Raw genomic sequence first — 25,765 nt, forward strand, 5'->3', positions numbered from 1 at the left:
ACTCCTGTCCCCTAACGATGCTGACTAAAGCGAGTCACCTGGCACCGCCCTCTGTCAGTGGGGCCCAGAGATGCCCACTGTCCTGAGCAGCACGGGAGGGCGGCGCCCCAGGAGGGAGTGGACGGGGCAGCAGTGGTCTGGAATTCTCCCCGGGAACGTGAGCGCCGCCCGCCCCATCCACATCCGCCTGCACCAGCCACCCCGATCCGCCGCCTGCGGCTTCCGTCCTGTCAGCCGGGCTGCAGCGGGACCGCGCCCTGCATGTGACGACGGCGTCGTAAGTCATCCCCTTCTCTCTTCTCCGTCGTCATCGTAGTAAAGCACACGCAGCATAGGGTGAACCGTCTCAGCCGTGTGTGGGTCCGCACTTCAGTAAATTAAATACATTCACAACGGCAGGCACAGCCACCATCCTTTCCGGCACTCTCCCACCTTCCGGAAACCCAGGCTCGGTCGCGTGCCCCCTCCTCGCCCCGGGCACCTCCTCCCCACCCTGGTCTCCAGGGATTTGAAAGCTCTAAGTGCCTTATGTAAGAGGAATCACGTGGTATTTGTCCTTTGTGACAGGCTTATGTGACTTAGCACATGTCCTCAGGAGCCGTCCCCGCCGCAGCGTGCGGCCAACCTGCTTCCATCACGTGGCCCCGTGTTTTCCCGTGTCCCTCGTTTCCTGCATGGCTGTCTTCTTTTGTGTTACAGTTGATTTTTTTATAGTGAGATGTTTAAGTTCCTTTCTTGTTTCCTTTTGTGTACGTGCTGTAGCTATTTTCCTTGTGGTTACCAAGCGATTACATTTAACTTCCTGAAGTTAAAGCACTGCAGTCTGGATTTATAGCAGCTCCAGTTCAGGAGCCTGCAAGGCGTCTGCGCCTTTACAGCTCGGTCCCCACCGCCTTCGGTTGTTAATGTCACAGAATTGCATCTTTGTGACTGTGTGTCCAAGACCACATACTAATAACGTTTGAAATGTGTTAGTCTCTTAGAGCAAGATGTGGAGTTACAAACCAAAATGATAATAACGTCAGCTTCTAGACTAATACCTGCTTTAAAAAAAGAAAGTGCAGTCATGTGGGAAACAGAGCACGGTTACAGACCATCGTCACAACCACGCCAGCCCCGGCAGCACCCCTGCACCCGCCTCCATGGAGGCCGCTTCCCCTTATGGCTTCGCGCTCCTGTCCCGCGTGCCGGGCCCCACAGCGCCTCCTGCAGGGCTGAGTGCCCAGGCGGCGCTCACCGGGGACGTCGTGGTTCCCCCCACTTTTGAAGGGCACTGTGGCTGGAGAAGGGTTTTGGTTGACAGATTTTTCCTTTTCACCCTCTGTATCCGCCTGCCCCCTGCCCTCCGGCCTCGTACACCTGCTCGCTTCTCCCCTGCGGCTCTCGGGAGTCTCTCTGTCTCTCAGCGGCTTGACCACGATGTGTCTCGGCGTGGGTCTCTTCGGGTCGTCTTACTTGGAGTTTACAGGGCTTCTTTGATGTTTCTATCCCCTTGGGAGTTTGGGGCCACATTCCTCTTCTCCCGCTTCCGGACCCCCGTAATGGGACGCTGGTCCACACGTGGTCCCGTAGGCCCTGCCCACCTTCCTTCAGACTCGACACCCCCATTGAACTGTCCCCAAGCCTCTGAGTCTTTCTTCCTGCCTGCACTGGTGCTGCCGCCAAGACCAGTCTCTGGCTGACAGGTCCCCCGGTGACAGATGCCCCAGCGATAGGTCTCCAGGTGACGGATCTCCAGGTGACAGGTCTCCGGGTGACAGATATCCCAGTGACGTGGAAGCAGGTCACTGCATCTTGTACCCGAGCCCGACAGGGACTGCCACCTCCCCACTGAGCACGGCCGCTCCCCGCAACCCCTTCCTCGGTGGGGGGACGGCTCTTCGGGGGGCGCTGTGCTTCCTCTGTCCGGGGCTCCGCGGGGAAGGCCGCTGATGCTGTTTTCCGTGCACAGTGTGGTTCTCCCCCGCTTCTCTCTCCTTCGCTGTGTGCGGTGTAAGGAGGGGTTGGAACAAATATTGCTCCCAGTGGTGGCCAGTTAGCTTCTCTTTTTTCCTGTTTCCTTGTGGATTCATGGGTTGTGTGTACTCCACATGCTCCGATCGTGTGGTCTCCGTTCTCGGCACGCACGTCACCCAGCCGTGGCTGCAGCGGCCCTGTGCCCTGTAAACACACAGCCCGTGCGCCGTGGCCCGTGACAAAGGTGCCCTAAGCAAGGACTCATCTCTGCCTCAGACGCAAGGGTCTGGGCTGCCCTGCCACCCCCACAAATGTCTTCCAAGGCGCCATCCCTCCCCTACCAGGTCCCCTGCACTGGCTAGAAGTGACAGTTGCATGGTGACCCCTGGCTGCAAGGCAGGCTGGGTGGTAGAATCTTCCCAGGGCAGCTGTGTGTCCCGCTGATGTTCAGGGGCTCCGTTGTGCACAGGAGGAAGGGAGAACGCCCCGCAGTGCTGCCCGCCAGCCACACAATGTCACATGTCATTGCCTGTCACTCCCATGCTCAGAACACACCGGCCCTGCCTGCAGCTGTGGGAGCGGCCACCCTCCCATCTCCTGGAGGTCTGGTGACCTACAACCAGGGGAGCAGTCACTTGCCACCTGGCCCACCACACACGAATACACGTACGTTCATATTCACACACCCCCAAATGCATGAACACGCCCGCTCGCACATCCACACTCAGACACACACACGTGCACACCCACGTGTGCACACAGGCTGCTCTGTGTCTGGTCTCTGGGAAACCCGTCTGTCTGCCTCAGCAGCCTCTGGCCCTGCAGGCGCGCAGAGGACGGGGGGCGGGGGGGGTGCCCTGGGCATCCAAGATCGGCACCCAGAAGAGCCGCACAGGAAGGTGGGCTGCACACGACACGCTTGGCCAGTGCCCAGATGGCCAAGGTGCCCGTGCCCATAGGGGTTAGGGGAGCTGTGCCCTGGGGCCGTGCCTGCCCCAGGTCGATCTCTCAGGGACAGCGGCCGCCTTCCCAGACCCTCTGACCCAGCCCTCCTGAGTCCCCAGTGAGGGCCGTCCTGGCTCGGCTTATTCTTAAAGGACTTTATTTTTTAGAACGGCTTCAGCATTAACACAAAAAATGCAATTCTGGCTGACTCCCCACCCAGGGTCCCCAGGACCATCTTATGTCAGTGCTGCACGTTTATTAAATTATTAGCCAATATTGACACGTTATGATTAATATCTGCTGGAGAAGACACGTTATTCAAATTCCCTGGGATGTTACCAAACGTCCAGGCCCTGTGCTGGCGTCCCACCCCGTGCGGCACGTTCCTTGTGCTGCTGTTTTGCCGCAGGGTCCTTGCGACTGTTTGGCAGTTTCTGGGACTTTCTCTTTCCTGAGGCCCTGGACGGTCTGGAGGAGTGCCGGTCGGTTACTGGGTAGAATGTCCTCCGCTGGGATCTGTCCAGAGTTTATCTCACGAGGGGACTTGGGGGGGGGGGTGGCCTGAGGGCCGCGCGGCGGGTCTGGCTGCAGCCCACTGAGGCGCGCTGCCCCAGCCTCACACTGTGGCGCGACCTTCACCGCCTGGCTTGTCACTGTGATGCGTCTTCGCCGCCGCCTTCCGGCCCGGCTGTGCTCTCTGGGAGGCCCGATGTCCACGGGGATGTGGACGTGTGAGAGACATTGATCTCTTCCTCGTTCGTGAATCTATAAAATCACTGATTGCTTTCACTCTTTGGATCGGGATCAAATACAGCTTTCGGTCACTGCTCACGTTTTTCCTGTCCTCACTTGAAAGCAGTTTCAGTGGCTCCCTGTCCCTCAGGCTCACGGTTACACGGTACCCAGCGCTTCTCTCCGCGAGCACTTCCGTTCTTCCTAGACATCGCTCAGGGACCCCACACCCCCCGAGCCAGCCTGGGGGGAGCGCGGCTCCTCGTTCGGACAGGGCGTGAGACGGCGGCGTCACACAGGTGTGCCCGCCGCTGCTGGCGGTCGGCCCTCCGCCCACGCCCTGGCCAGCCTCTGCCCTCGCTCACCCGCACCTGCTGCCCACGCCCTGGGCGCCTCGGCCCGCAGACCCCGCCCCCCCGGAGCTGCCCAGCTCCCCACCTTTTCCGACTCAACGTCATCAGGCGCTTCATCTAACTGACCACACGAGATGGTGCCCCTGCCCCCACCATCAGCCTTCCCTCCAAGAGCCATGTGTGGCCGCGGATGAAGGACATTGACATGGCATCATCTCCCAGGGTGCCTGTTCGATGAAGGGTCACTCACTGCTGTGCCCTGGGTGGTTTGGATGAAGCTGTAATGATGCGCGTCACCACTGGGGTCACACGGAGCAGTCTGACCCCCCGGCTCCTCTGTGCTCCCCTCCCTCCCCACAAAGCACTGGCATCCACTGCTCTCCCTGCTGCCGCACAGTTGGAATCAGGCCGTGTGTGCCCTTCAGGCCTTAGTGATGCGCACGTGGGTCTCCTCCGTCTTTCCAGGGCTCGGGAGTCTTTCTTCGTAGGAGACTTGACAGTTTAAAAATTGGACTCAAGAGCTCCCGAGTCATCATGATCAGTCTTTAAGGCTGTGATTTCTAGGGTGTGGACCCGTCCCTGGGGTGTGCAGAGGCCCCTCCTGGAGTCAGATGCAGCCCCCGACGCGGATCCCAAGGCCCCGCAGGGCCGCAGGAGGGAGGGGAGAGCTGGCCGCGGCCCGGCGGCCTCCCTGACTCACCCCTGGTCTCTTGACAGCTGTCCCTTGACAAGGAGCTCATCGACTTTGGCAGCTACGTGGTGGGTGAGACCACGTCCCGGACCATCACGCTGACCAACACCGGGGGCTTGGGCACCAAGTTCAGGTTCCTTCGAGCATCAGAGTCCTGTGAGATGGACATCTCCCAGTCGGCCATGAAGCTAGTGAGTGTGTGGCCCGCTCCCGGTCGGGTGCTGTGGCTACTCAGCCAGGCGCCGGTGTGACGCCGCCCCCCCCCCCCCCACGACACGGTCCTGGCCGCGTAGAGCTGGTGGTGAGGGGAGGGAGTCTGTCGGTGCAGGGCTGGAGGAGGAGAGGGAGCAGGGGTGCCATCGTCAGGCAAAGTGGGAGAGACTGGTCCCCGTGAGGACACCTGGAGCCGCCTGCAGGTGCAGGGCAGCGGCCCAGAGCCACGGGGCACCCACCTTTGTCCTGCGGCACCTGCCGAGTGCCAGCCCACGGGACGAGGCGAGCCGCGGTCTTCTCATGGGGGCTGGCAGGTGAGCCGCTGACTGAATGGAAAGAGCCTCAGGGCGACACAGGTGGGACCCCATCTGTGGAGGCAACTTGGGTCACAGCCAGTGGACACTGGGAGGTCTTTCCGGGGTGTAGGGGTGAGGACAGGTGTGAGGAGCTTCCCACAGGAAGCACTGAGCTCCTTTGCAGTCCAGTCCGCTCTTTAAGGGGTCGCAGGAGAGACCCTGGAGGCGTCTCCCCTGGGGAGGGACAGGACCAGTGGGTGGGGGCAAAGGGGGAGGGGCGGGGCGTGTGAACGCAGAGCAGGGCCCAGTGGTGGGTGAGGCGGGGGTGCGGGCGGGGCCAGGTCTCTGGCCTGTGGCATCTGAGCTGAAGCCAGCGGAGTGGGGAGCCCGGCGTCCCAGGAGGGGAGGGCAGGCGGTGCAGCGAGCCGCAGGCCGGGGCCCAGCACACGGCAGAGCCCACGACTGAGTGTCCATGTCCGCAGGGAACAGGGAGCGGCCAGCCTGGGCCAGAGACGAGTGAGGCGGCGGCCAACCCTGAGCCCCCGGGCGAGGCGCCCCTGTGGTCTGGGTGTCTGGCTCGGGACAGAGCGGGCGCTAATGAGGGGACCACGGCTAGGCTCTCCATGTGGCCCTCCCGACAGCGGGGCTCTGGGAGGTTGAGTGGGAAAGGCAACTGGGAAAATGCCAGCAAAAGTGTCATGTTCTCTTTTCAGAGCAGTCTGTTCACGTATGAAGACAAAGGTATTTACGATAAAATCACCACCAGCATCTCTGAGCAACAGATTGAGGGCAACGAGTCCCCTACCGTAGACGTAACAAGCCAGAAGGAGTCTGGGAAGCTGGGCGGCAAGGAGCAGGAAGAAGGGCGCCCCGCAGGTGAGTGGGGCACCTCTGGGGGGGCGGGGACCGCGTTACGGGAGCACGCCGAGCACCTGCCGGCCTCCTGGGGGGCTCTGACGACCCCACGTTCCAGAGGGCTGGCCTGTGTGGTATGTTTCTAGGGCTTCGATGTCAAACAGTAGTAAAGTAGAATATATCTATATGTTCAAGTAAATACTGGCTATGGAGTGGATGGAGTGGATGGGCATTTGCAGTCATAGTTAAGCTAACATAATAGTTAAAGGAAATCCCAGCCTTGGGCCACCAGGCTGGTCACAGCAGGCTTGCCTTCCTCGTGGCCCTTAGGGGTCCTTGTTGGGACAGTGAGGAGCCCTGTCCCCGGGGTGCGGCAGCTGGCTGGAGGGCAGGGGAGGGCAGGGAGGGAGACCCGGAGGCTCTGCTGACCAGGTCATGGGGACACCGGGCCGCCCAGGGCCACCCCGAGCTCTACTATATGTGCAGAGTGCGTACGACATGTGCGGCCAGTTCACAGAAGAGCCCAGCAATAGGCAGCAGCGCCCCCAGCCCTGGGCCCGCAAACTGGAAGAGGCAGAACATCCCAGGGCCCACTGTCAGGGTGCCTTCCATCACCTCCCTGCCTCCCTGTACGTTTCATTCAACACACACCCAGAAACGGCAGGATCTCTCCGTTTCAGCCGCGTAGACACAGAGCCCCAAGCAGTCCCGTTGCTGACACTGCTGTGTGTCACCTCCTTCCATGAATACACCTCAAGTCACAGACCCACTGCCCCCGTCACATGTGGGAACTGGGGGGGCAGCATCCCCGGGGCCACGTCTCCCCGCACGTGAGTCTCTTCAAGGTTCAGGCACCGTATTCCTGCTGCCTTTCTTCTTTGCTAACGTCAGGTTCTTTTTCAACACATGTGTGCCGGGTCAGGCTCCCGCTGGCAGCATTAGGGCCAAGCTACCCAGCAGGGCTGCCACCAGCCCATCTGTGGAAATCAGTTGATTCTAAAATTCTCATGGAAACCCCAGAGGACCTAAAATATCCAAAACAATTCTGAGAAAGAACAAAGTTGGAAGACTCAGACTACATCATTTCAAGACTCACTCTGAAGCCACAGTGAGAAGACAAGGTAGTGCTGGCCACGGGAGGGACACGGAAACTCAGTGGTACAGAACAGAGTCCAAAAACAGACCTGCACACTCACGGCCAGTGAGACTTCACTAGAGATGCAGAGGTAATTGCTCGGAGAAACCGTCTTTTCAACAAGTGAGATCTTAACAGTTAGATAAACATATGCCGAAAAAGTTCATCTCCATCCATTCCTCGTGCTATAAACAAAAATTGCTCAAAATAAATCATAGACCTACCTGTAAGACCTAAAACTATCAGACTACTAAACCAAAACATAGGAGAAAATCTGTGTAATCACGTGTTGGGCAGAGATTTTTTTAGATATGACATCAAAAGCATGATTCATGTTTAAAAATTATAACCTGCTTTGGGATGCAGCAAAGTGGCTCTAAGAGGGAGGTTTATAGCAACACAGGCTGACCCCAGAATCTAGAAAAGTCTCAAACAACCTAACCTTACAGCTAAAGGAACTAGGAGAAGAAGAATAAACAAAACTCAAACCCAGCAGAAGGAAGCAAATAATAAAGATTAGAGCAGAAACAAATGTTCTAAAACTTAAAAAACAGTAGAACAGATCAATGAAACCAGGAGCTGGTTCTTTACAAAGATGAATAAAATTAAGAAACCAGACTCACCAAAGAGCAGGAATGGCGTGTGAGGGGGGGTGAGGGGGGGTTGTTGGCAAATAAAATCACAAGCGAGAGAGGAAAAATAACCAACGGCACAGAAATATAAAGGATTATAACAATATTATGAAAACCAACAGCCAAAAAAATTGGACAACCTAGAAGAAATGGATAAATCACTAGAAACATACAAACTACCAAAACTGAAGCAGGAAAAAATAAAAAATTTTGAACATTCCAATTACCAGCAAAGAAATTGAATCAGTAATCACAAAACACCCGGCGAACGAAAGTCCAGGACCAGAAGGCTTCACAGGTGAGCTCTACCAAACGTTTAAAGAAGAGTTAATACCTGTTCTTCTCAAACTGCTCCAAAAAATAGGACAGGAAGGAGAACTCTCAAATTCAGTCTATGAGGCCAGCATTACCCTGCTACCAAAACCAGGTAAAGACACCACTGAAAAAGAACTACCGGCCAATATCTGAAGAATATGGATGCAAAAATTCTCAATAAAACTCTAGCAAACCAAATCCAACAATACATTAAAAAAATCGTTCATCGCGACCAAATGGGATTTATTCCTAGGTTGCAACCGTGGTTACAATGTTTGCAATCAACACAACACACCTCAGCAATGAGAGAAAGGATCAAACCATACAAACACTTCAAGGGATGAGGAGAAAGCATTTGACAAAGTACAATGACCATTGGCGATTTTTAAAAATCCTGCTGTGGGGCGCCTGGGTGGCTCAGCCGGTTAAGCGTCCGACTTCGGCTCAGGTCATGAGCTCACGGTCCGTGGGTTCGAGCCCCGCGTCGGGCTCTGTGCTGACAGCTCAGAGCCTGGAGCCTGTTTCAGATTCTGTGTCTCCCTCTCTCTCTGCCCCTCCCCTGTTCATGCTGTCTCTGTCTCTCTCTGTCTCAGAAGTAAATTAAAAAAACATTAAAAAAAAAGAAGAATAAATAAAAACATTAATAAAGAAAAAGAAAAGAAATAAAAGGCATCTAAGAAAGAAGTAAAAATTTCACTACTTGCAGATGACCTGATACTTTATATAGAAAACCCCAAAGACTCCACCACAAAGCTGCTGGACACACAAAGTCAGTAAAGTCTCAGGACACAAACTCAGTGTACAGAAACCTGCTGCGTTTCCACACATCAATAATGAAGGTGCAGAATATGAAATTAAGAAAACAATCCCATTTACAATTGCACCAAAACCAATAAGATATCTAGGAATAAATTTAACCAAAGAGACAAAAGACCTGTCCTCTGAAAACTATAAAGTGCTGATGACAGTAATTCTCAAGGTGTCACAAGGAAATAAAAGACATTCCATACTCATGGGTTGGAAGAAGAAATACTGTTAAAATGTCTCTATTACCCAGGGGCGCCTGACTCTTGATTTCAGCTCGGGTCATGATCCTCAGGGTCATGGGATTCATCCCTGAGTTGGGTTCCACACGGACGGCATGGAGCCTGCTTGGGAGTCTCTCTGTCTTTCCCTCCGCGCCTCCCTTGCTCATGCTCTCCCTCTCTCTCTCCCTCTCAAAATAAACATTTTTAAAAATCTTTATTTAAAAAAATGTCTAAGCTACCCAGAGCAAACCACAGATTTAATGTGATCTCAATCAAAATGCCAATAGCATATTTCACAGAACTAGAACAAACAATTCTAAAATTTGTATGGAACCAGAAAAGACCCTGCGTAGCTGAAGCAATCTTGAAAAAGAAAAACAAACTGGATGTGTCACAATTCTGGAGTTCAAGTTACGTTACACAGCGGTAGAATTACAACAGTATGGCACTGGCACAAAAATAGATACGTAGGTGAATAGAATAGAATAGAATAGAATAGAATAGAATAGAATAGAATAGAATAGAAATCCAGGAAATAAACCCACAACGATATGGTCAATTAATCTGACAAAGCAGGGGCGCCTGGGTGGCTTAGTCGGTTAAGCGTCCGACTTTCGCTTAGGTCATGATCTCGCGGTTCGTGGGTTCGAGCCCTGGGGCTCTGTGCTGGCTGACAGCTCAGAGCCTGGAGGCTGTTTCAGTCTGTGACTCCCTCTCTCTCTGACCCTCCCCTGCTCACGCTGTCTCTCTCTCTCCTAGAAATAAATAAAAAATATTAAAAAAAAAAAAATCTGACAAAGCAGGAAAGAATGTCCATCGGGAAAAAAAGACACTCTCTTCAACAAATGGTGCTGGGAAAACTGTACAGTGACATGCAGAAGAACGACACTGGACCCCTTTCTTCCCCTTACACAAAAATAAATTCAAAATGGATGGAAGACCTAAATGTGAGACCTAAAACCGTAAAAATCCTGGGACAGAGCACAGGCTGTCATTTCTCTGACATCGGTCATTGCAACAACGTTCTAGCTGTGTCTCCTGAGGCAGGGGAAACACAAGCAAAAATGAACTCCTGGGACTTCATCAAAAGAAACAGCTTCTGTACAGTGAAGGAAATCACCAACAAAACTAAAATACCTAAGCCTGATAAATGGGAGAAGATGGTTGCAAATGACATATCCAATAAAGGGCTAGTATCTAAAATCTATAAAGAACTGATACAACTCAACACCCAAAAGACAAATAATATAACTAAAAAATGGATGGAAGACACGAGCAGACATTTCTCTAGAGAGGACATCAGGTGGGCAACTGACACCTGAGAAGGTGCCAGCGTCACTCCTCCTCAGGGAAATGCAAATCCAAACCACCATGAGACGCCACCTCACACCTGTCAGAGTGGCCGAAATCAGCCACAGGTGTTGGCGAGGATGTGGAGAAAGGGACCCTTTCCTCAAACAGTGGCAACTAGAACTACCCTGTGACCCAGCAATTGCACTAGTAGGTATTGACCTAAAGAATGCAAAACCGCTAAATCGGGGGGGGGGGGGGGGACAGGAACCCCGATGTTTATAGCAGCAGCATCTACAATAACCAAATTCTGGAAGCAGCGCAAGTGTCCCTTGACTGACGAGTGGATAAAGAGGTGATGTATGTGTACAGTGGCACATTACTCAGCCGTGAAAGAGAATGATATCTTGCTGTTTGCAACAATGTGGACAGAACTAGAGCGTATTATGCTAAGTGAAATAAGTCCGTCAGAGAAGGCAAATGCCGTATGATTTCACTCATGTGGAATTTAAGAAACAAATGAGCAAATAAAAAAAAGAAACGAGAGGCAAACCAAGAAACAGACTCAACTATAGACAACACACTGATGGTCACCAGAGGGGGCGTGCGGGGGTGGTGGGGAGGAGAAGGTAAAACAGGATCTGGGGATTGAGGGGTGCACCTCGGACGAAAAAGTAAAATAAAATAATAAAAACATGTAAATGATAGGGGCACCTGGGCAGCTCAGCTGGTTAAGCATCCAACTTCAGCTTAGGTCATAATCTCATGGTTCATGGGTTCCAGCCCCACATCAGGCTCTGTGCTGACAGCACAGAGCCCGCTTCCGACCCTCTGTCCCCCCCCACCCCTCCCCTGCTTGCTCATGTACTCTCTCTCTCTCTCAAAATAAACATTAAAAAATAAACATTACGTATATATCTATAAACATTATATACGTATGTGTCTGTGTGTGTATATATATATGTATATGTATATAATAAAAATTGTAGCCGGGACTTCATCAAAAGTAAAAACATCTGCTCTTCTAAAGATACCGTTCAGAGAATGAAAAAGTCAGCCACAGTTTGGCAGAAAATATTAGCAAATTACCATATCTGGTAAAAAAAAAAACATACCCAAAAAATGTAAGGAACTTTCAAAACCCAATTAGAAAACAAATAACCCAGTTTAGGGCACCTGGGGGGGCTCAGTGGGTTGAGCGTCTGACTCTTGATTTCGGCTCAGGTCACGTCAGGCTCCTGGGGTCGAGCCCCACGTCGGGCCCTGTGCTGGCACAGCGGTTACTCCGGAAGCAGATGAGGGCGTGAACATCAAGGTCGGCAGCAGCTGGCCGGCGCCTCCTCCCCCACCCAGGGGACAGTTGTGGCTGCTGAGTAGGGTGACACGTCGGCCAAGTTCGAGGAGCCCAGAGCAGCCCCAGGCCCCAGAAATGGGGCACATGCCAGCCACACGTGGTGTCAGGTGTGAGGAGGACTCAGAAGGGTGGTGACCTTCACCTCCCTGTCAAAGTGTGTGTGTTTGCTTGCTTGCTTGTTTTGAGAGAGAGAGAGAGAGAGAGAGCGAGCGAGCAGAGGAGGGACAGAGGCAGAGAGTCCCCGGCAGGCTCCACACTGTCAGCACAGAGCCCAATGCGAGGCTCCATCCCAAGAACTGAGAGATCACAACCTGACCTGAATTCAAGAGCCGGACACTCAACCGACTGAGCCCCCAGGCGGGCGCCCCAGCTCCTATCGAGTTGTGTCTTCACAAGCAGAGTCAATAGAAAGACCTTCTCAGACAGGAGGGATCAGCATCTGCTTTCAGGGGCCTCCCGATAAATGTCTGGGGAGGGTATGGGGGGGGGATCCGGAATGCCCGGCCCACCAGTGGGGGACACGCCGGCAGCTCGCACACAGACAAAATGCAATCACCAGTGATCAGGCTGTGACATCTGAGAGGGTGTAAACGTTCAGGCCTCGGTCCCTCTGCTCCCCTGGCGTCGGGAAGTGCCTCGCACCCCCACCTCCAGCTGCGGAGGCCGTGGCGCCCGCTGTCCGTGTCCGCCCGGCAAGCCCCGCCCCTCCCTGCCCCTCCTGTGCCACTGGATGGCTCCTCCTTGCAGGGCGGGGGGGGGGGCGGGGGGGCAGGGGGGTGCTGCAGCTCCGCCTGGGTCAGGTTAGAACCGGCTGCCCAGGATGGCGGGGACCCCACCAGCCCATGGCAGCTGGTGGTCCAGGAGAGGGAGGGACCCAAGCCCCAGCACCCCGGCTCACCCCTGGGCCCTACGGGGTGCCCGGCCAGCCCTCTCATCTGGATCCCATTCTCTTCCAGAATCAGAGGGAGTGACCATGACCACTGCGATGACCGTATCTCCCAACGAGGAGCAGATGGAGATCTCGCTGGGAGAGGTCAGCAAGGCTCGCTGGCTCCCAGCCCCCCCGCCGGCCCCTCCCCCAGGGTGGCCCTTCCACTCGGCTGCTCCGGACTCACAGCCTCTGCGTGGCTTGCACTGTCAGCCAGCCTGCGGCCACCCCCATCCCAAGCTGGGGCCAGGCAGGACCGGAGTAGCAGACACCGTGTCCTGGGTGCAGGGCACTGGGTCCTGCTCCGAGAAGACATGAGTAGGGCCTCCCAGGCTTGAGCATGGGGTGTGTGTGTGTGTGTGTGTGTGTGCACATGCGTACGTGCAAGAGCCCTGGGGCATCAAGAGAGCAAGTACACACACAGGAGCATTCCGGGAGGGGTTCAACTGTGTTGCTGGGCAGGCAGTCCTCGAAAGGCAGGGACAGGGCCCCGGAACACTCCCCCTCACAGTGACACAGCCCGTGGTGAGGACATGGGGAGGCGCCTTGATAGAAATGTGAAGGCTGATTGGGTCTGGGACAACTGTCTTTGGATGCAGGTGACAGAGGGAGAGATTGGCCCCTTCAGCTCCATCAAAGTACCGGTCATCTTCACACCCGTCATCCCAGGAACCATCCACACCAAGTTCAAGGTCGTGTTTAAGAATAAGCAGTGTCCCACGGTGAGTACCGCCCTGGCCGCCAGGGTCCCTGCCGCTCGGCGCTCCCCATGCCTGGACAGCCAGCTGGCAGCACAGATGGCTGGCACCGCAGCGCACACGAACACACATGCGCTCACACACCCGTGCGCGTGCACGGGGCCCCTGCTCTTAGTCGCTAGAAATGCCTTGCCTAGTTTCCAATTACTTTTTATTATTTATTTACTTACTTACACATTTATTAAGTTGTTTTTCAGAGAACAGGATCTGCAAACTTTTTAACTTTGCTTTTATTTTTATTTTTTAATTTTTATTCATTTTTGAGACAGAGTCAAAGAGGGGGCAGAGAGAGAAAGGGAGACAGAGAATCCCAAGCAGGCTCCGTGCTGTCAGCACAGAGCCCGACGCGGGGCTTGAACCCGCGAACCGTGAGATCATGACCTGAGCCCAAGTCGGGTTTAACCGCCTGGGCCCCCCAGGTGCCCCGAAGTAGTTGTTCTTTGTAACCAAAGGCAAGACGGAGTTTATAGGTGTGACGCGGGCACATGATTAAGGGCCGTGAGCAGATTCAGGACGTGGCCCGTTCCCTTCGGTTCTGCCCTCCGTGCGCCCTCCCGACGCTTGGCCTGTGTCCGTCCACACCGCCCACGTGCCCTGACACGTGCTGCTGTCTGTGTTGTGGCTTTGCCGGCCCCTCTGCTGTCCTCTACCCCGGGGGACAGAGCCCGGCGCCCTGGCCCAGCCTGACAGGCAGTGGTTTCGCTCGGTCCCTCTTACTTCATGCTATTTATGTTGTTTAGATCATTTGCTCTCTCGGGTTCTCTTCTCTCTGGTTTGAGTACGTTGCTATTTATTCCATTTCCCCTTTTATCTGGAAATTCCACTTTCCATTCCACGAGGAGTCTCCCCCCAAATCCCGCGAGACTTTCCGTTCTCGTGCGGAACGGGGACCGCAGAGCAAGACGCTCTCCAGCACGTGCCGAGGACCAGACCACGGTGCAGCTTTGGGCCCTTTTGTTTACCCCTTCCTGGACCTCACTTCTAGGTTTTACTCAGCTGTCCTCAGGTCAGCTAAGATGTCCTCGACGGCGCCCGTGGCCTCGGGGGCTCCTCCCCGACGCCCACCATCCACCGCCAGGCAGCCAGCCCGCCGCCTCCGCTCAGGGGTGACCATTCGACGTGTTCGCCGTCGCCGCGTTCCCTCTTCCCCTTTCTCCCTGTTCGGTGTCCCTGCTCTGGAGAACGGGTGTGTCAGGGCTCAGGGATTTGAGACAGTGATGCCTACTTATAACAGGAGCCCCGAGGGGCAGGCAGAACCGCGCCATAACACTGCACAGATACCCCCAGACTCAGCTCTGCTGCAAGACATCTGCAGTACCGTGGTGTCCCACAGCGCCCCACAGCGACCCCACAGTGACCCCACAGTGACCCCACAGCACCCCACAGGACCCTACAGTGACCCCACAGGACCCCTAAGTGACCCCACAGTGACCCCACAGCACCCCACAGTGACCCACAGTGACCCCACGGTGACCCCCACAGGACCCACAGTGACCCCACAGTGACCCTCACAGTGACCCCCACAGGACCCACAGTGACCCCACGGTGACCCCACTGCGCCCCTCAGTGACCCCACAGTGACCCACAATGACCCCACAGGACCCACAGTGACCTCACAGTGACCCCACAGCACCCCAGAGCAACCCCACAGTGACCCACAGCACCCCACAGCGACCCCACAGTGACCCACAACACCCCCACAGTGACCCCACAGCGCCCCACAGTGACCCTACAGAGGTGACAGGAGAGAACAAAGACTAGACCTTGGTAACCAAAAACTCGGAGAAGCTGGCCTGACAGGGGCTGTGGCCTTGGGTCGCAGCGGCCCTGCTGGGTGAGCTGGGCAGCAGACACCCTGGCTCCTCTCCCTCCCTCCGACCTGCCGCTGGCAGGACTTGGGTGTACTGTCCCCACACCGTCAGCCTCTCCCGCCAAGAGAGGGCTGCGGGCCGAGGTGGGCCCTCCTCCCCGGCGCTCCACGGACGCTGCGCCCCGTGCCCGGAGAGGGCAGCCCCGGGCGCGCTGGCCCTCCTTTCCCAGGCCTGTGCCAGGCTCTCTCACTGAGCCTGGACCCCCGCACGGACGGGGCTCCCGCGGCTGGCCGCCCCCTCGCGGCCCCGGAAGGTCGCTCGTCTGTCCTCCAAGTCTGTCTCCCGCCGGGCGTGTCCTGTGTCTCCCGCCACCGCCCCTGGCTGCTGAGCCGCGTGCTCACAGGCACTGCTCCCCCCCCCCCCCCCCCCCCCCCCCCCCCCCGACCCTGAGCCGACGGGCCTCTGCAGGGGTGATCCCAGTGCCGGAAATCAGCCCGGCCGCTTGCTAGGCACTCAGCCGCGCCCCTACCTCGGACTGATGCTGTTGCTTCCCCCCGGCCGGCCGCCCCCCGCGGCCCCGTCCCGCAGCGTGTGCCGTCCGCCTTCATCCTGCACGGGTCGTCTTGTCTCTGGTGCCAGAGACCCTGTGGCCTCTGGTCTGCTCGCTGGCGTGTTCTGGAGCCAGGCCCCGGGCTCCGCAGTGCCCACCCTGTCCTGTGGCCCGGGGGCCCCGTCCCAGGCTGGGGGTCCTGGAGGAAGGCGTGGGGAGTCCTCAGCTCGCCGCCGCCGCAGCAGGGCAGCCCCCCCCTCCCCCCCGCCAGGGCCCTGGCCAGCCCGGGAGGGGCTGCTGGACACATGTCCCTGCAGACACCCACAGGCCCCGAGCCCCCGCAGACCCGGGAGCAGCCGGCAGCCAGGGAGGGGGGAGAAGGGCGGCCGGTCCTCCTGGTGCCTTGAGACCTCTGAGCCGCCTTCCCGTGTCAGCTGAGAGTTTTATGACGTGCGCCCCCCGCGGTGTGATGCAATATTCTCTGATAAAAGAGGTTTTTAAACAGCTGAAAATGCTGATAATTTTTTTATTTATAAAATAATTTTATTTATAAAATATTTTTATTTTAGCTGTTTGGTTTTTTTTTAATGATTATTTATTTTTAAGAGAGACAGAGCATGAGCATGAGCAGGGGAGGGGCAGAGAGAGAGGGAAACACAGAATTGGAAGCAGCTCCAGACCCTGAGCTGTCAGCACAGAACCCGATGTGGGGGTTGAACCCACGAACTGTGAGATCATGACCAGAGCCGAAGCTGGACGCTCAACTGACTGAACCAGTCGGGTGCCCCAATTTTAGCTGTTTTTTTATTTTTATTTATTTATTTATTTTTAAATATTTTTATTTATTTCTAGGAGAGAGAGAGAGAGAGAGAGACAGCACGAGCAGGGGAGGGTCAGAGAGAGAGGGAATCACAGACTCTGAAACAGGCTCCAGGCTCTGAGCTGGCAGTCAGCACAGAGCCCGACACAGGGCTCGAACCCACGAACCGCGAGATCATGACCTAAGTGAAAGTCGGACGCTTAACCGACTGAGCCACCCAGGCGCCCCATTAGCTGTTTTTTTAAAGAGTGGAAAATGTTAATAATTATGAAGCTGTGTGATGGGAACATGACAATCCCTTATACTGTTCTTTTTTTTAATGTTTATTTGCTTGTTTTTTGAGGGAGAGAGAGAGAGAGAGTGTGTGTGTGTGTGTGTGTGTGAGTGAGCTGGGAAGGGGCAGAGAGAGAGGGAGAGAGAGAATCCCAAGCAGGCTCGGTGCTGTCAGAGCAGAGCCAACACGGGGCTTCAACCCACGAACAGGGAGATCATGACCTGGGCCAAAACCAAGTCAGACACTTAAGTGACTGAGCCACCCAGGCGCCCCACTATTCTTTCCTTTTATGTTTGAAAACGTTGATAACAGGGGCGCCTGGGTGGCCCAGTCAGTTAAGCGTCCGACTTCAACTCAGGTCATGATCAAACGGTTCGTGGGTTTGAGCCCCATGTCGGGCTCTGTGCTGACAGCTCAGAGCCTGGAGCCTGTTTCAGATTCTGTGTCTCCCTCTCTCTCTGACCCTCCCCTGCTCACGCTGTCTCTCTCTCTCTCTCAGAAATAAATAAAACGTTAAAAAAATTTTTCTTAAATAAAAATATTTAAAAAAAGAAAATGTTGACAACAAAAAGGCTTGTTGAGATTGTACGATATGAACCCTCGGCGGTGGTTAATGATGAGGCTCCGGCACCCGCAGGACTTCTGGCGCCCTCGGCGGCTGCGGCGGCACCAGCACCGCCTGCCTTGCTGACGTCACACCTCCAAACGTAGTTATATTTCAGAGTCACGGGCGTGGCCGTGGACGTGCCCGTGTGGGTGCCGAAGCCCCACGTGGACTTGAAGATCTGCATGTACGACCGGCTGTATCAGGACTCCATCCTCGTCCACACACGGTGAGGCCGCGGGCAGCTGAGCACCTCAGACGGGGGCCATCCTGTGTGGCCAGAGGGCGGGTCATCGCGCGAGGGGCAGGGGCCCAGAGTCCAACACAGACACAGACGGCGTCAGACGGGGAGCCGGAGGCCGGGCCGCGGCCGGGGCTGCGGTGCCGATAGACCCTGGGAAGGGCCAGGAAGGGGCTCCTCCCTGGGGCCTCGGGAGGGACCTTACCCGTGGGGCCCGTGTCTGCTTCTGACCTCCGAGCCCCAGGAGGCTAGGTCTGTGTTGTCCCGACCCCCTGGGTCCGCAGGGGGCTGCTCATCACAGGGGGCGCTCACCCCTCCACACGCGTGTCCTTGGCCCCTCGTGGACACAGAGAGGAAAGCGGGGAGCCCTGAGGAAGGAGACGTGTTTTGCACGGGCGTCCAGACCAGAGCAGTCAATTCTAAGAACTTTTTACTAAAGTGCAACTTAGGTGGAGAAAAGTAGGCAAATGCCACGCTTAGCACTCAGTGCGCCTTGCTCCCCAGACAGGCCTGGTGCCGGCACCTGCTGACGCCAGGCCCACCAGGCATAGCCCAGCCCTGCTTCCCGCGGCAGAACGGCCCGTGGGGTGGGAGCCCGGCAGACCGCCTCCGGGCCGTCCTGCGTGGGGGACTTGGCTGCCTCGGCCTCAGGACCACAGACGTCAGGGGCCTCGGGAGGGGCTCCAGTGCATTTGTTTGGGAAACAAGGGCTGGCCAGCCTCTGCCAGTCAGTTTATCTCAGGGTGCAAGGTGCGGCCACTTTAGGGGGGGGGGGCAGCACGCGGCCTGCGGGGTAAAGGAAGACCCCAGCTGTGCGTGCAGGGCGAGTGCGTGTGACAGAGTCGGCCGGGTCACGTGGTTTGCCGGAGCCTCACAGGGAGGCAGAGGTGTGGGGGGAGCCTCATGGTGGAAAGCGGGAAGGTTCCAGATGAGCGCAGATCAGGGCTGGGGCTCCCGGAGGCAGGAGCCAGAAGCAGGCGCCCCACGTGAGTGTTGGGGGGCTCACCTGGCTTCCCCGGCTGCTCCGGAGTTGAGGGCGGGGAAGAAACCTGGGGACGCCTCTCCCAGAACCTTGGCCTGGGCAGGAGGAGGGCAGAGGAGGAGGGGTCCCACCCCCGCCCCCACCCCCCTCCAGGTCCTCGCACGGGGTGCCCGCCCGGCGCAGGTCTTCCCGGGGGACTCAGGCTTCTGAGAACTCACCCTCGCCGGCCGCGCTTCCCGGGGACGAAGTCCTCAGCCGCGGACCCGCCGCTCAGCCCCACTCGCCCTCCGCCCCGCGCACGCGGGAGAGGCGCGGCCGTCCCCCGGGCCAGACGCACAGCGGCGCCGCCGGGCGCCCCCCGTGTCCTGCAGGTCGAAAGCGGCCCTGCGGCTGAAGTTTGAAGTGTGCAGGGAGCTGAGGCGTCACATGGACCTCCTGCCGGAGACCGGCTACATCCAGGCCCGCTCCGCCTGCACCGTGCAGCTCAAGTTCCTGCCGCGGTGAGAGCCGGGCTCCCCGATCCCTGCGCTTCCTGCTGCTGCGCGACCCGAAGCCCCACCCCCAGGGCAGCTCCTACCGTCAAGAAGAAAAGCACTTTGGAGCCCACCCTCCCTTTCAGACACTCCCTCCCAGAAGACGCAGGGAAGTACTTCGACAAGGAAAGCAGAGTCCTGGAGGCCCCGATGACCATCCGGGTGGCGGACCAGGTCAGCATGAGGCACTTCCCAGGGACGCCGGGCGCCCTTGGGGACCTGAGCGCCTCCCCCAAAGGCAGGGCCCTGGCGGGTCCCGATGGCCTGACCGGCAGATCTGTCTCCCACCCCAGCCGCCCCTGCACCGTGGAGACGAGGAAGAGAGAGACCCCTGAGGGCTGCGCAGGGCCGGGGGGTGCCCAGGGGCACACACCGAGCTCACTCACTCACAACGTGAGCCCGTGTGCGCACGCGTCCGTGCGCCCATTCCCTCTTGACCCCCGCCCCCCCGAGGCTCCCCCCCTCCTTTGGCACCTGCTCTCGTGTCCTCCCAAGTCAGGGGCGACAGGAAGTGGCCTTTTACAAAGAGTCTCTTGTCTGAGAAAGGGCACACGGGCGGCCGCCAGGTGGACGACACGCTGTGCCTTCCCAGTCGCTGGAGACACTGGCAGAGACAGACTGCGAGTGACCAGCGTGCACTCGCCCTTTGCACTTCAGATCAAGCCAGTGGGGTTCACGGTGCACGCAGTGGTCACCACCTCGGACCTGGAGCTCAGCCCCTCGGCAGTGGACTTCGGCTACTGCACCATCCACGAGGCCGTCAGGACCCGAGTCAGCCTCCGCAACCTCTCCCTCCTGCCCCAGGCCTTCGGGTTCGTCGGGCTCCCCAAGGTGCCTTGCGCGGCCAGGGAGCGGCACGGGGTGTGGGCACAGCATCGGGAAGCTCTGGTGACAGGCCAGGGCAGCCGCCACCCCAGGGTCCGGGCACCCGGCTCCGGGTGGCCTCACCCCTCCCCAGGCCCCACGCCCGCCCCACGTGTCTTGGTCTGGGGTCTCCCCTGCCTGCGCCCCATCATCCCCGCTGCCCGCACCACCGCCTCGCCTCGCCGCTCTCTGCCCTGCCAGGACCCCAGCCCCCCCCCCGCCCTCCCAGAACTCCTGCCTGCCTGGCGCTGCAGGGCAGCGAGGACGCGGCCCAGACCCAACCCCCCCAACCGCCGCCACTTACGTGCACGCAGACACACGTATGCACGCACACGCATCACACCCACAGGGTGCGCTCACGTACACGCACACACATCCTATGCACACAGACATGCTCACATATACACGTGACCACACGTGTGCTCACAGACACTCTCACAGGTGTGCTGCACGCACGTACACACAAACACACTCACATACACCCACGTGCTGCACTACAGTCGCTCATCCACACACAAACACGCTTACACGCGCCCGGACAGACACATCCTCTCGGACACTCTTACACACTCAAGCACACACCCATGCGCTCACACCCCCGCCACACGTGTCCACGCAACCCCTGCAACGGGCCCCCGATCACTGTGGTTCCACTTTGGCGTCAGCGGTTTTCCGTTTGCCAGTTTGTGGACATCCAGCCCAACGACGGCTTTGGCACGATCCTGCCGCTAGAAACGCTACAGCTGCATGTGACCTTCCAGCCCGCCCGGGCCAAGGAGTACAGCTTCGAGCTCATCTGCAAGTCGGAGATCAACCGGTGAGGCCGGCAGGCGAGGGGCGCGGAGGGCCCGGCCCGTGGCTCAGCTGGCTCCGGCCGCAGGCGCTGGCGGCCCAGGTGACCGGCCCAGTTGGCTGGGCTGAGACACCCCTGGCGGCGGGGACCTGAGACCCAGGCTCCTGGGATCTGCAACCTTGCGCGCTGGGCCAGCTCGCCCCTGTGTGTGTGTGTGTGCGTGCCTGTGATTGTGTGAGTACTTGTGCGTGAGAGTACGAGCATGGGAGCGCACACGTGTGGACATGTGTGTATGTGTGAGTGCATCTGAACGTGCAAGTGTTAGTGTGTGTGTGGGCACGCGTGCGTGTGTGTTTGAGTGTGTGTGTGTGGTGTGTAGATGGCCTCCCTGCACTCAGGAGGACCTGGACATGAGCCCCACTCGTTCTCACACGCTATGTGATGGGGACAGTCCCTGACAGATGGGACGGAGCAGGTGGGAGAGGGAGAGAAGCCAAACAGGATGCAGAGGGGGTGGGCCGGGATGAGGGGCCGGGGAGGCCCAGGGTGGGGTCAGGGGCCTCTTCTGGCCCCAGGTGTGTGGCCATGGGCAGGAGCAGTGGCCTCCTGGGACCTGACAGGCTTGTGGGTGAGTAGGGGTGAGTCCATGGGTGGGAAGAGTTCGGGGGTGAAATGCAGGGTTAGAGCCCATGGAGAAAAGCAAGGGCGCTGACTGCCCACTGGCCGCGTCCTCCGTCAGGGTCCTGGGAAAACGCACTGCCCCTCAGTCATAAGAATGGCAGCATGTAACAATTTGGTCATGCTGCCCCTGACGGGCAGGCAGCTTCTGGTTCTTTCTTGGAAACAAAATGAAGGAGGGTCTAGGTGAGTCACCAAAGGGGGACTATTCAAAATACTGCCGGAGGACCTGCTGCGTGTGATGTGGGCGTGTAACAAGAGGTTCCAAGGGACGAGTGACTCGAGAGCAAAGCCCCCCCCCGGCCCGCGCCCCCCGCCCCTGCCCCAGGCACGCCTGGATGCTGGGATCAGCTAGGGGGAGCAGCGCCGTCCACAGTCCCGAAATGACGGCAAGAAAATCACACTTTGTGTATGTAATGAGTCCTGTGCTTCATGCATGTGTTTTCTCAATTAATCATATACTAACAATAACCTCAGTATCTCTCCACCCACAATGATTTGTTTTAACATTGTCACGCGACATAAAAAATGTATATTTCAGCATTTCAACATATGGGTAACATCGTCAAAGACCAGTATGGCTGGGGAAGCAACATCAGCCTTTAAGGCATTAAAATATGTGTAATGAGGATGAAATCGGACAAGAAGAGAACAGTAGAAATCAGGGCTTGAAGAGTGGAAACATTCCACCAGTTAAAGTAACAAATATCTGTTCATTTTTTTTTTCTTGATACATTATTTTGTTCAAATACCAGTCTGATCACACATGGTCCGAGAAAACCAGGAACACACCCACCCACACCATGGAGGTGTGTGGACGGTCCTGTCCAGGCTCTAGAAAGCCACAGGGGTCTCAGTGGGGGTGGGAGGGACAGGGCACCCTGGCATAGTGCCAAAATGGGGCCGGGGAGGCTCCCAGGAGGGCACGGCACTCGCCAGCACCGGGCCGCCTCTGCCGGGCTGTGGACAAACGGGGCGCAGAGCGGGATGGAAAGCCCGTCCCGCGTCTGTTCTCTTTCTTTCACAGGCAATGGCAGAAATGGATTCACTCGGGTTTATAGATCCCTGTGCTCATGTTAAAGACTAAGTTGTCAGTTTTATTAATTTTTAATGTTTATTCATTTTTGAGACAGAGAGCACAAGCAGCGGAGGGGCAGAGAGAGAGGGAGACACAGAATCCTAAGCGGCTCCAGGCGCAGAGCCGTCAGCACAGAGCTCGTCCAAACTCACGAACCGTGAGATCATGACCTGAGCCACCCAGGCACCCCTATCGATTGTATTTCTTAAGTGTCAATGAGTGTTTAACAAAAATGAGCCAGAAATTCCCTCCTCAACAAATCGGGGTGAAATGTTTATCTGTCTTTTGTAAATGTGCGCAGAGGTCTGTGGTATTTTCAAAAGATCGTAAAATTCCTTAATGAGATAGTGAGCAGAACCTTGGGACAGCTGCCGGCCACCATCTCCATTGGAGGCCACCTCCCACAGCACACGGGGTCCCCAGGGCTGGCACCCCCTCTGAGCCGCCCGCACCTGCCCTTCCAGGTGCTTCAAGCTAGTGTGCCGAGCCGTGGGTGTCTGCCCGCCCTTGGAGCTGTCCCACTACCAGGTCAAGTTTGCAGCCACTTCCCTGTACGACACGTCTGTGGCCACCCTGTACGTCATCAACTCTCATGTGAGCATGAACTCGCTGACTCACTCCGTGCCCCGAATCGGTTCCGAGGACGCCTCTCCTGTGGGGCCCACCAGCTTCGAGTTCCTGCCGCCCCCAGACTCACCCATCACCATCTCGCCCTTGGTGGGGACCGTGCTGCCAGGAAAGGCAGGTGTGGGCCCCCCTGGTAGGCCGGGCGGTGATGGGGGAGGCCCAGCCCAGCCCGAGCCCCAGGGGCAGGGGCACCCACGGGCGGCGGACCCCCTCCCCTGAGAAAGGGCTCCCCGCCTCTGCTCCGGCTGCCAGAGCGCGGGGCCCGGAGGCAGCGCCTCCTCGCAGCCAGTGCCAGGGCCACCCCCGCCGCCTGGAGCTGGAGCGCAGGGTGGCTGCGCAAGGGCCCCAGGGAGGAGGGGCATGCGACGGTGCTGGGACGCCTGCACACCAGCAGCTTTCAGTCGGTGCGGTTATTCAAAACGCATTTCTTTAAATTTAGCCAATACTGCCGAAGTACGGGTCCCCAGAAGGGGTGTTGCAGGGGCTTCTGCGCTCCCTCCCTCTTCCTACCGCACCCATGCCACCTCCGCTGCAGGGTGTGAGCACCTCTGCTGCCCTGAGCACGGGGACCCCTGGGATGAGCCTCTGTGGGGCCCGGGCCGCCCCGCCGGCCGCAGGGGCCGGTTAGGCGGGAGAACTGAGCCGTCTGCTTTCTCTCTCGGCCTCGAGGGCCGTGGGCGGGGCCTCCCGTGGGCGGGGCCTCCCGTGGGCGGGGCCTCCTCCGGGCCCGCCCGCCCCGCATGGTAAGAGTGGCCTGGATCAGGCGCTGGAGCCTGGGGAGCTCGGGGCGCGCCTCCCTGGAAAGGCCCTCAGGGAGCTGAAACCCCTCGGCAGTGCTGGAGGTGTCCGGCCAGGAGTGTCAGAGAGTGCGACCGGGGGCACCCAGGGGAGGGGCACCCAGGGGAGGGCAGGGCGTCAGCTCCGCCCTCTGGGCTCCTCTCTGCAGAGATGCCTGGTCCAGGTGGCCTTCCGGCCCGTGCTCCCGGCCAAGCTGATCCTCCAGGAAGCCTTCCAGATGCTGACCAAAGAAACGGAGGTCAAATCGGTGCGTGGGGACGCGGAGAGGGTGGGTGTGGGGGCACGGGCTGGGTGGCTGAGGCTTCCTGCACAAAGGCTTTCAGACAACCGCCGCCGCCGGAGGCTCCCAGGGCCCAGGTCAGCCTGCGGGGAGCACTGCCGGGCTTTCAGGAGCGTGTGAGCGCGAGCCTGCCTCAACAGCTTCAAACTCCCTTGGCGAGGCCTCTTCTCCCCCAGGCAGGCTGGGTCCCCAGAGGGCCGTCCCGGGAGGGTGAGCCATGGCAGGACACGCTGGTGGCCAGGTGCGGCTCTAACAGAAGGAGAGCAGATAAAACAGCAAAGGGGCCCCTGAAAACAGCCTCACAAATGCAAACTTGAGGGGCGCCTGGGGGCTCAGTCAGTTAAGCGTCTGACTACGGCTCAGGTCGTGATCTCAGGGTTCATGAGTTCGAGCCCCACATCGGGCTCTGTGCTGACAGCCCCCACCTGCTTTGGATCCTGCTTTGGATCCTCTGCCCACCCCACCCCCCGCACCTCCCCCACTCCCTCGGGCGCTCTCTCTCAAATAAATAAACATAAAAAACAAATGTGAACTTGAAAGCATCAGCCCAGGGATAAATCCAGCCAAGGGCCAGGCCCCGCTGCCCCAGCCAGCCCCAGAGAGGCAGCGGGGAGAGGGGGATCCCACGGACCCACACAGAGCTGTGCAGTCACAGCCTAGAGCGATGCCCACCCACTGCTCCCCTGGGAACGCAGAGGGACACAAAGCACACTTGTCCGGTGTCTCATGACATCTCGAGCTGTTCCAGCACACGCGGGGGAAAGAAGCCCTTGCCTTCCCGCATAAGCTGAGGGGGACGGCACCGGGAAGGAGGGCCTCCGGTCATGGGCAACTCTTTGCCCCGCTTTTGCCTCAGTTTCCCCGTTGCTGAAAGCAAACACGAGCTGGTGCACGGGCCCACAGGGTCTCTGCGCTGGGAGCCTGGTGTCTCCCTCTGGACACTCACCTGTCTCCGAGGCACCTGCAGTCAGTCTTCCTGACGGAGCCCCTTCCCCTCCAAGCCCACGCCCCTGGGCTTCCTGCAGGGGTCAGTCCGCCTGAGGCCACGGCTCCTCCTCGTGGCCCCTGCTGGGCTGAGCAGGGCTGGCCTCGTCCCCACAGTCCCACAAGGACACAGTCACCCAGAGGAAGGACCTAACGAGACAGTCCATCTCCACGCTGTGGCTGCAGAGCCGGGACCACCCGCCCCGGGCCTCCACCACCCAGGATGCCGAGCTGCAGAAGCTGGACCTCAAGCCCAGGTAGGCCCCAGAGAAGGCCACACTTCCCTCTGGGCCCATCTGATGAGACCCCACCCTCCCCCGTGGTGACTTCCCCACAGAGCACCTTGAGCAGAGCTGTTTGGAGCCAT

At 58.0% G+C, this 25,765-nt stretch overlaps 1 protein-coding gene across 5 annotated transcripts in view; it reads left to right on the top strand.

The window, feature by feature from the left end:
* CFAP74 (cilia and flagella associated protein 74) overlaps positions 1 to 25,765 on the top strand; it is a 66,620-nt gene that overhangs the window by 36,229 nt on the left and 4,626 nt on the right. For all 5 annotated transcript variants that reach the window (XM_039248420.1, XM_039248422.1, XM_039248421.1 and 2 more), the window contains exons 17-28: positions 4,704 to 4,868; positions 5,900 to 6,062; positions 12,752 to 12,828; positions 13,323 to 13,445; positions 17,648 to 17,769; positions 19,135 to 19,263; positions 19,383 to 19,470; positions 19,954 to 20,127; positions 20,844 to 20,977; positions 23,174 to 23,450; positions 24,283 to 24,381; positions 25,516 to 25,655. In XM_039248420.1, the coding sequence (XP_039104351.1) occupies positions 4,704 to 4,868; positions 5,900 to 6,062; positions 12,752 to 12,828; positions 13,323 to 13,445; positions 17,648 to 17,769; positions 19,135 to 19,263; positions 19,383 to 19,470; positions 19,954 to 20,127; positions 20,844 to 20,977; positions 23,174 to 23,450; positions 24,283 to 24,381; positions 25,516 to 25,655 (1,691 nt within the window). The remainder of the gene's footprint in view (positions 1 to 4,703; positions 4,869 to 5,899; positions 6,063 to 12,751; positions 12,829 to 13,322; positions 13,446 to 17,647; positions 17,770 to 19,134; positions 19,264 to 19,382; positions 19,471 to 19,953; positions 20,128 to 20,843; positions 20,978 to 23,173; positions 23,451 to 24,282; positions 24,382 to 25,515; positions 25,656 to 25,765) is intronic.

This window comes from Hyaena hyaena, unplaced genomic scaffold (genome assembly GCF_003009895.1).
Source record: "Hyaena hyaena isolate Hyena2069 unplaced genomic scaffold, ASM300989v1 scaffold_308, whole genome shotgun sequence".
In the NCBI taxonomy this organism is placed as follows: domain Eukaryota; kingdom Metazoa; phylum Chordata; class Mammalia; order Carnivora; family Hyaenidae; genus Hyaena; species Hyaena hyaena.